The sequence below is a fragment of the Bos mutus genome, chromosome 21, assembly GCF_027580195.1.
Source record: "Bos mutus isolate GX-2022 chromosome 21, NWIPB_WYAK_1.1, whole genome shotgun sequence".
NCBI lineage: Eukaryota > Metazoa > Chordata > Mammalia > Artiodactyla > Bovidae > Bos > Bos mutus.
The window spans coordinates 21,984,163-21,994,666 of NC_091637.1; the positions used below are offsets into that span (position 1 = coordinate 21,984,163).

Sequence of the window (10,504 nt, forward strand, 5' to 3'; positions counted from 1 at the left end):
TCCGACTCTTTGTAACCCCATGAACCGCAGCACTCCAGGCCTCCCTGTCCATCACCAACTCCTGGAGTTTACCCAAACTCATGTCCATTGAGTCAGTGATGCCATCTAACCATCTCATCCTCTGTCACCCCCTTTTCCTCCTGCCTTCAATCTTTCCCAACATCAGGGTCTTTTCAAATTAGTCAGCTCTTCGCATGAGGTGGCCAAAATACTGGAGTTTCAGCTTTAACATTAGTCCTTCCAATGAACCCCCAGGACCGATTTCCCTTAGGACGGACTGGTTGGATTTCCTTGCAGTCCAAGGGACTCTCAAGAGTCTTCTCCAACACCACAGTTTAAAAGCATCAATTCTTCAGTGCTCAGCCCTCTTTATGGTCCAACTCTCACATCCATACATGACCACTGGAAAAACCATAGCCTTGCCTAGACAGACCTTTGTTGACAAAGTAATATGTCTCTGCCTTTTAATATGCTGTCTAGGTTGGTCATAATCTTCCTTCCAAGGAGTAACCGTTTTTTAATTTCATGGTTGTAATCACCATCTGCAGTGATTTTGGAGCCCCCGAAAATAAAGTTAGCCACTGTTTCCCCATCTATTTTCCATGAAGTGATGGGACCAGATGCCATGATCTTAGTTTTCTGAATGTTGAGCTTTAAGCCAACTTTTTCACTCTCCTCTTTCACCTTTATCAAGAGGCTCTTTAGTGAGTCTTTAGCTGTTCGGAATTTTAAGCACTGTAAAGGTGCCACCCGCATGCTCTGGTTCTCTCCATCCCCCAGCTGGCAAACTAGTGAGGAGGAGCTCACGGCCATCGGGAGTTCAAGCTCCCTGTTTCTGCCTCCAATTTGGTCAGTGTAGTGTAGACAAAGCACCTAGCAGTGTCTGGCAAGCAGCAGGCACCGAAGTTATTAATTTACTATTCTTAATTAAATCATTTTTGCAAGAGTAATTATCATGTATTAAAGTGAAGATGATAGATTACATATGCACTGCTAGACCACCACCATATTATCATCACCAGAGTTGGATAAGTATCTTTCAGACCTTGTTCATGGGCTGCCTGAAAGGCTGGACCCTCAGGACAACAGATACGACAAGAAACACAGCAGTCACTTAAATTTAATGGGGGGAAGGCAGAGCTATAATCATATTATCTGACACATGTTATAGGGGTGGGGGTTTTGTATCCTTGTCCTAGGTCACTGGGCCTGTCTTAATGTTCTTGGAGGAAGAACAGGGTCCAGCTGAAGAAAGCTGCATTAACTACACTTTCACATCAGGTCAAGGTACCCAGGCCTTAGCTGTGATTGTTATTAATGGGGAACAGCCCTCCTGTGCAGGTCAGGAGAGCACAGACTGCTAAAAGGCAACCTTGTTCGCTGAGGAAGAAAGGGAAATCATGTCCCCAGATACAGCTCCTGGACCAGTTACTACCTCTGGCAACTGCTTTTGATGACTGGATGTTCTTTTTTCAAAAGATACAGTGCGTTTCTCAAAAAAAAAGTGACTAGGCAAAAACGTTCCTATGTTAAAATATGGCTATTTAAATAGATGATTGTGGTAGATATCTGTTACTCCTATCCAGACTCCTATTTCTGTAAGTTTTCCTAATTTGTATTCAAGTACTTCCCCTTCTCTGCTCTCTCCTGTTTCTGTTTAGGCTGAGCCCATCTCCAGCTCTAGGATGGACCCTGATTAGTGTAAAACAGTGAGAGTAACTCTCCTCATTAGTCACTGGTTTAGGCACCTTGTGTTACAACCTGGCATTCTCTGACAATAGGGGCTGGTTTAGAAACTTCGTGTGACCTGATCTGGGCCAAGATACAAGGAGAAGCTGATGGAGAGCTTTTGGAAAAGAAATACCAAAGCTCTTATGAGGCCCTTTTTCCAACTGGATAGGTGGATGAGAAGCCCAAAACTGCTGCCTTTTTGCCTCCAGGAAGGAAGTGGGCCTGAGGGTAAAGCTGGCACTGCTGAAGTAAGTCAGGAAGGAAAGTAGGTGGGTCCTTTATGACATCACTGAACTGCTGATGAGCCAAACCAACCCCTAAGTAAACCCTGCCTCTGAGACTTTTCAGGTATGTGAGCTAATAAATCCCTTCACTGCTTAAGCCAGATGAGTTAGGTTTCTGTTACTTATCAGGGAAAGCATCCTAACAAACAAGGATTCATGTAAAGACCACAAGTAAAAAAATGCCTGTAGCGCACACACCAGAATAGTGTTGAAAAAGAACAGAAAGGATTCTGAAGCCAAGACCACGTAAAGCAGAGCACATCTGGCGGCAGACGGCGTAAGAGAAGGGAGCTGAGTGCAACCTGTGCTCTGCCCTTTACTCTGATTTCGGATGAGCCGCCGCACTGATTGTCCTTGGTTCCTCTCAACAAAATAAGTTGTACCGGACAAGTGGCTCCCAGTTCTTTTACCATCCATCATTTTTATTATTGGTCCTTTTAGTGGATTTTATATTTTTAAAAACTTTTGTCTATCAGGTTTTTCTCATGTACTTATTAGACAAAGCAGACAACTGCAAATCAACTCTTCCATCAGCAAAGTTAGTAATTATTTAGATTACCTTAATTACTATAGTTTGTATTGAACATTTAAAAACAAGATACTTATTATTAGTTTTTGAAGCCTCAATATAGATATGACTTCTGACAGGACAGGCTTTCACAAGTATTGAAAATAGTTTCCAGATCGTCTGTCTTCTTTTGAAGATCTTAGGAGATTCATAAGGACAACAGATTTGATGACTGGAGTTACCATCCAAGAGGAATATTAACATGAAATTACAAATCTTTTTTTTTTTTCTTTGCTTGGTAGTGTTCCGCTCATGAGATCTGAGTTTCCTGACCCGGGATTGAGCCTGGGCCGTGGCAGTGAAAGTGCTGAGTCCTAACCACTGGACTGCCAGGGAACTCTCTAAATTGCAAGTCTTGATTGTTCTTTTTAACAAAATGCTCAACAGAATTTTAAAAAGACAAAAAAATGCTGCATTTACATAAAAGTGAAAGTCGCTCAATCGTGTTTGACTCTTTGTGACCCCATGAACTACACAATGCATGGAATTCTCTAGGCCAGAATACTGGAGTGGGTAGCTGTTCCCTTCTCCAGGGTATCTTCCCAACCCAGGGATCGAACCCAGGTCTCCTGCATTGCAGGCGGATTCTTTACCAGCTGAGCCACCAGGGAAGCCCAAGAATACTGGAGTGGGTAGCCTATCCCTTCTTCAGTGGATCTTCCTGACCCAGGAATTGAACCAGGGTCTCCTGCATTGTAGGTGGATTCTTGACCAGCTAAGATACCAGGGAAGCCATTTACATAAGCATTTTAAAATATAAAGTGACACTACGAAGCAGTGTGACAGGTTTCCTCTGTCACTTTTAAACTGGATTAGAAGGCAGTCCCCAGAATTCCAGTAATTGCTGTGGAAATATTACCATTTTAATTTACAACCAGGATAAACTGCATTCAGCTAGAAGCCAAAGGATCTAAGTTCTAGTTGCCATCTTGCACCAAGTGATCCTGAATACTCTCAACTTCTGAAGTCAGAAGCCTCATCACAAAATGAAAGGGGCTGAATCAGGTCATCCTAAATATCCTTTCCAGTTCTGTACTCTGTAATTCTGTGAAAACAGAGTAACATGTCCCGAGCTGTTTGGGATCAGGGATTTGAGAACCTAAGTTCCATGTCCAGTACTTTTAATCTTCATACTTCTTTTTTGAGTCCTGTTCTTATAAAATATATTTACACATTCTGTGTATTTAAGTGTATTTTAACAGTCTCTCCATCATTAGCAATAAAAAAAGTTTTTCAAGGACGTACTTTTCATTTCTTGCTTTTATTTCTTTTCAACTTGCTTTTTCAATTTCTCCAAGATCTCTTCCGGAGGTGTGGAGGCCAAAAGCTTCACCACTTTTTCACGAGATTTACCACCCTGGACCAAAAGGAAAAATCGGTGTCAGGACAACACACTAAACTTTCTAATGCTATTAGTGACAGCAGACTTCAGTTGCTGAGGATACACCACCGTGTCCTTGTGGGGCTGTCACAGGTGGGCTAGTTTTCCTGGTAGCTTAGTGCTGCTTTCTCCTAGCCATTTCTGGTCTATCCAAAGACAGATTCCGGTTCAGTACTTTTTTTCTTTTTCTTTTACAATTCCCCAGAGGTTTTACCTTCATACATCAATTCTGTAGTAATAAAAATTAGGCATTTTCAAAATGAGTATGGAATCTGGACGTACAATATTCTGTTTTCAAGTAATACTTTTGTTTAAATTACCAAAACAAACATTGCAATTTAATATAAACTTTGATTAAAAATAATTCTTAATATAGGATTGCTATTCTCTATACTGTTACACATTTCTGAAAAATTCCAAACAAAAAGTGACCACATATCCAAGTGCTATGATCCCACAACCGATTAAGACAACTATAAGAAGGATTTGTTTAGAAACATCCTTTAAAGAAAGTAAATTCTGAGCAGGTATTTATCTAGATGGGTAGAAGCTGCACAGGTGGAAGCATGGGGAGGGCTTTTAGGCAGATGTTAGGGCATGCGCGCTGGCAGAAAATCAGAAACGACCTGCTGTGGAGGAGATGCGGAGGGGCATGGCCTGATCATATGGATGCTTAGGTGTTGGTGTTCGTCGCTCAGTCGTGCCCGACTCTTTGCGACCCCATGGACTGCAGCCCACCAGGCTCCTCTGTCCATGAGATTTTCCAGGCAAGGATACTGGAGTGGGTTGCCATTTCCTGCTTAGGGGAAGCCTACTAATCAATGACTCAGTGCCCACTGGATCCTGGATGGGAGCTACAGAATATAGCACTGGAAAACAAGCAGAGTTGTAAGAAATATAAGCTTGAGTGGGTCTTACTCCTGCAGATTCTATTTGAGTAAGCCTGAGGTAATGCCCAGGAACCCGTGTTTTAGAAATCATTCCCAGGTGATTTTGATCACCACCTCTAGTGCAGACCCTTGTAGTGCAGAAGTATTAATGACTTTGTATGAGCCATCTCTTTAATGAGTGTCTCCCAGTGAGCAAGTACATGCTGGACCAGATGTGCTTGATGGACTCACTAATGGAGATTACAAACAACAGGAAGCATTTTAGATGTTTCTACTAAGGTGATGAGGGAAGAGACAAGCAAGTTTAATCTGACAGAGCAGGTACAGGCATGAACTCAGAAGGACTAAGGCATTTGGGAGGAAGGGGAGTAGGAAGAATTATAGATTTTTGGTGATTAAATGTATACGAGAGTTAAAAACAACTGGTTTTTCAATTATTTTGAAAAGAAAAAAATTGGTGTTTTAAAAGTAATGACTGATGTAGTACTCAAAGATGTTGAGAGAAAGAGAGGCCTACCTTATCCAAAACCACATCACTCTTCCTGAGTTCTAAGACTTTGGAAAGATAGCGACACAGCTCCGCGTTAGCCTCTCCCTCTGTCGGAGGTGCGGCAATGGCTACACTCACAGCCTCGGTTGTCACGTCTGGAATGAGAACAGATCCTCATAGAGTTCCTTTTCTTCATGAAGTGGGGATATTTTGTAAAAGCATTTGCATTTGTCTGGCATACAGTAGGGATTCAGTGAATAACTGCTGAATGAAGAATGATGAAGCTCATCAGTTAAAGAAACATAAACATGCTACTTCCATTATAGAAACCCAGAGAAGAAAATTGGTTTTCACCTGCTGACCAAGGTGGGCCCACAGAGTCCTGAGCAATAATCTGGAATTAGGAGCTGGAAACTGCTCCTGGTCTGATAGGAAGAGCCCCAGGCAAGGAGTCAGGGGAGCTGGGCTTTAGCCCAGCAGTCACTGAGAAATGAGTGAATGAGGTAGCTCACAGATTGTACAGGGCTGTTCAGAGTTTCCTCATTAGGGAAGTGGCAGCACTGCATTAGGTTCACCTCAGTGAAATGCCTCTCTGATGTTTTTAAAATGTATTTATTTAGTTAACAGCTACATAGCACTTACACCAAGTTTAAGGGCACACAAACATATTTTAAGGGCTTTACCAATAATAACTTCATTCCTATAGTTTATCATCTCCATTTTACAAATGAGGAAACTGGAACCGAGAAGTAATGTGTTCAGGGTCACATAGCTACAAAGTGATGTTGTGATTCAAAAATAAACTTGAATTCATGCTTTGAAATCCAGGGACAATGAACACTGCTTTCTGAAGTGGTTCAGGCTTCCTCATCAATACAGCCTTCATAAAGAGCAACCTGCCTGCAGTCCTCCATGTCATTTCTGAGAGGAGTATATATTCAAAGCAGTTTGCAAATGAGCTTGAGCTAGTCCTACATTTGGGGTTACCCAGGCATTTCCATACTCATTCATCTCGCCTGTGTAAACATGGCCACAGTCCACAGAAATGAGACAGTAGAACAACCCTTCTCCTATCCTGTCACTGATTTTATGATGCAGTTTTCCAATTTTAGTATCTTTGAAATCCAGGTGTTAGATGGGAAAGAAAACGTTTAGTTGATGTGGATTTTGTCTGTCTTACTGGTACATAAAGTACCGTGTGTACCTTACAGTTGATGGCCAATTATATCTGATGAAACATGGTATTCCAACAGTATGCAGAGACAGTGTCCACAGTGACTACTTAGAAAATGCTGGCTAAGGAGGGGACAGCCAACACACAGCCACGCTAACATGGCCATAAGCACAAACCAGGCCCAGCACCCCAATTCTGAGGTCTTGTTTTCAAAATATTAAAAAAATTGGAATACAGAGCTTTAGTGGGTGACAAAGACAATCAAGACTACTCAGATCAATGCTTTTCAAACTTTTTCCCCCACTCAGAATCCCCTACCTCCACTCAATTTCCCCTGAAATTCCAACATTTAAAGCAAATGTCAACAGTTCTCAAGAGTCCTCTCTGCTTACCTCACCTGTGCCCACCACAGAGAACCCTGAGGCAATTTTGGGGGTCCAGGGAATAGCTTAAAAGCTTCTAACAGGCCAACTATCTCATCTGACAGATGAAAGAACTGGGCCCAGAAATATTTTGCATAGCCTGGACTGAAAAGCTCACACAGGTGTTGATCATCAGGTTCTCTCCCTCCTTGGACCAATGATCATTAAAAAATAACCGAAACATCTTTCTCTGAACATTTCTACTTTTGGAATAGGACAAACTAAGAATCATCTAGGCCACATATGTTTCTGTATAAGTTCTTTCTAAAATACCTTTTTTAAAACTGAGGTATGATTGACATATAACAGCTGTACAACATAATGATTCAATATTTGTATTTTGAACTGATCACCACAATACTGGCTAATAAAATATTAAAAAAGACAGTGTTCAGTGGTTTTTCATCTAACTTGGTATGCTTTAAATATATACGTATTCAGTTTTAAGCACTAGATTATACCTTTAAATTAGAATTCAGAGTTTAAAAACGGAGGAGCCTCTAACTGCAGACGTGAAAAATACACTTGACCATACAGGATAAATTTTCAGCAAACTAAGGCAAAAGAAGGATGGAGCAGGGGACAGCTGAGTCCTTCATACAAGATCCCTACCCCAGGGTCCAAGTATACCTGTCACAGCATTTTGTTTGGAACCCGGTTTGGCATGGATGGCTATGCTGACACCGCCTTTAGGATCAACTGTCACAGGACCTAAGGGAGGAAGTGGTCTCTCTGGTTCCTTGCTCTGGTTTTTACCCTAAAACGACAAGAACAATCACAGTACAGCTTCACAGTTTACAAAACACTTTCCCACGCATTTGATCCTGCCAGGATTCCTTTTCACCCTTAACCAAGGCAAATTAGGCTGATTAGTCATGTCCAAGGATTTCTGGTCATCTAGAATGGTCTTCCAACATCTTTCACGGCTCAAATCAATTATTCCACAAAGCCTCCCCATCAACTCCACTGTTTTTTTCCTGCCTTGGTAAACCTTAGAGCCGGTTCCTTTGCATTTCCCATTCCTCAGGGGCAGCGACTATTCACTATTTATCTTTGTATTTTAAGCAGCACAAGTTGAACGTTTGTGAACAACCACGGCTGGACGTGTTTATAAGAGGGGAGGGGTGGAGAAAAAAGGAACAACAGTGGTATTTAAAGGACTTATTGTTATTTAGCCGCTAAGTCGTGTCTGACTCTTTCCTACCGCAGGGACTGTAGCCCGCCAGGCTCCTCTGTTCATAGGATTTCCCAGGCTAGAATACTGGAGTGGGTTGCCACTTCTTCCTAAAGGGGATCTTCCCAACCCAGGGATCGGATCTCTGTCTCCTGCACTGGCAGGCGAACTCGTCGCCGCTGAGCCACCCGGGAAGCTGATTTAAAGAACTACTATGTGTCAGAAGCTGTACTAGGAACTTTCCACTCAACAAACATAAACTGCGCACCAGGGGGGTGTGGAGGCAAAGGATGAGTAAAGATTGAATAAGGACACATGGCCCTTGCCCTCAAGGAGCCCGGACTGTGGACTGGTACACTGTGCTAGGAGCGCCGACCACACACCCACGGGGCATCACCGCGCAGCGAAGGAGGAGGCAGTTCGGCCTCGGGACGACGGGGAAGCTCCCAGCAGGAAGCAAATTTAGAGCCGAGTCTTAGGAACCAACCGAAATCGGCCCTGCAGAGACAGTGAAAGGGAAATGGGAAGTGGTGGGTTCCCGACGGAGGGGTGGGAAGACAGTCGAGGGAAGGAAAGGGGACTGAACGCTGGCGAGAGCCTCCCAGGGAAGTACAGGCCACACCGCGCTGCCGGAACACGAATCGCGAGCCTGGGAGTGCGAGAGCGAGGCCGGAGGGGCGGCAGTCACCGCTCGGGGAGAGGCACGCGCGACGCCGGCCCAGGTGCTCGACCTCTCCGGGTGGCCTGCGGCGCAGCCGAGTCGGGTGGGGAGAAGGAGGCCTGGGACTCGGAGACAACAAGCGGTTAGCGGAGCTTCTACCCACCCGCGTGTCCCGCTTCTCTCCCGCGCTCCTCAACCAGCATTCCTGCGGCCCACCCTCCCACGGCCACGGGAATTGCCACTGGCCTTGTTCGTCGCACCACATTTCTTAGGCATGTCGCCCAAAGGGAGCCGGGTGACAGCCCGAGAACCAGATCCAGCTTCAAGCAGCCTCAACCCGTAGCCTAACAGCTGCATCCCAGCCAGGCGACGGAAGAGCCCTCTGCGCCTGCGCATGCAGCAGCGGAGCGTGGCCCGGTTGGCCTGAGCCTCCGCTAGGGCACGAGGGCGACGCCTTCTGGCTGGCCGGAGCACGACTCCTTCTTCCTGGAAAGACCTGAAGAACTACTGCATGCATGCTCAGTCGTTAAGTCGTGTCCGACTCTTCGGAGAGCCCACGGACTGTAGCCCGCCAGGTTCCACAGTCCACGCAGTTTTCTAGGCAAGAGTGGAGTGGGTTACCATTTCATCTTCCAAGGGATCTTCCCCACCCAGGAATCGAACCCATGACTCTTGGGTCTCCTGTATTGGCAGGCAGATTATTTACCACTGTACTTCCTGGGAAGCCGTGAAGAGATACTGCAAATGGTTAAAAAAAAAAAGAGGGGGGTGGTCTATGATCCAAATGGCAGGAAACCCATTATTAATGTTTATACTTGTTCCTATTTTCTCTTTAATTTCTTTCAGGTTTTAGTAAAGTTGAATTTAAAAACTCAATGTTGTCTTAGCTTTTGCCAATGGAGAAGATGGAAAATGGATTTTTCAAGTGTACAAAGTAGGCAAGAGTAATGAGCCGTGTAGCTTTTGGAGCTAGGATACTATAGCACCATGCTGTCTTAGGAATGATGCATTGTCTAGTTCAAGGGACAGTTTTCAGGTTTTGAATCTCAATGACTGGAACAGGGAAGCAAAAAGGAGATGGTTTGGAGCAGATAGGACTTGAAAGGGAAAAGATTTGTCTAAAACATACTGCATTTGAAGATCCGGCTCTTTAATATCCTATAAGGTTGTCTATTTCCAGGTAAAGTTTTTTCTTGCAAATTAAAGTACTACTTATGTGGGCCTAAAAGAAGGACCATTTGATAACGCAAATAAATTATCACAATTTGTTGGACAGATACTGGAGTAATTACACTTAAAAAAATAGAAAATTCTCATATTTTGCAGTAAATACAGATTGGCAAAGTATCTTTCAGGGTCTTATTGTAAAGTTTGAAAATGGTGACATGTTATTTTGGGACCCAGCAAAATAGTTTCCCAACTTTATAGCTTGGGAGATAGACCTGGGTTTAAATTTGACTTCCCACTACTTACTGACCTTTTAAAACATGAATTTCTTGGCCTGTGAAATGGGTCTTATAATAGTACTTTTCTCATATGATGTCGTGATAAGCAAATGAGAATGTGTGGCAACTGTTGGTGGGAATGCAAACTAGTATAGCCACTATGGAGAACAGTGTGGAGATTCCTTAAAAACTGGAAATAGAACTGCCATACGACCCAGCAATCCCACTGCTGGGCATACACACTGAGGAAACCAGAATTGAAAGAGACACGTGTACCCCAATGT

At 43.7% G+C, this 10,504-nt stretch overlaps 1 protein-coding gene across 2 annotated transcripts; it reads right to left on the reverse strand.

Moving 5' to 3' along the window:
- Nucleotides 1–1,104: 1,104 nt before the first annotated feature.
- Nucleotides 1,105–9,310, reverse strand: C21H15orf40 (chromosome 21 C15orf40 homolog). 2 transcript variants are annotated; one of them, XM_005887132.3, is made up of 4 exons: nucleotides 9,022–9,310; nucleotides 7,571–7,697; nucleotides 5,372–5,499; nucleotides 1,105–3,940 (listed from the first exon to the last, which is right to left on the reverse strand). In XM_005887132.3, exons 1-4 carry the CDS (start codon nucleotides 9,169–9,171, stop codon nucleotides 3,845–3,847), a joined length of 501 nt encoding a protein of 166 aa, XP_005887194.3. In that variant the 5' UTR covers nucleotides 9,172–9,310; the 3' UTR covers nucleotides 1,105–3,844. The 2 variants fall into 2 exon arrangements, with proteins under 2 accessions (XP_005887194.3, XP_070214473.1); XM_070358372.1 differs by having other exon boundaries at nucleotides 8,939–9,077.
- Nucleotides 9,311–10,504: the final 1,194 nt, after the last annotated feature.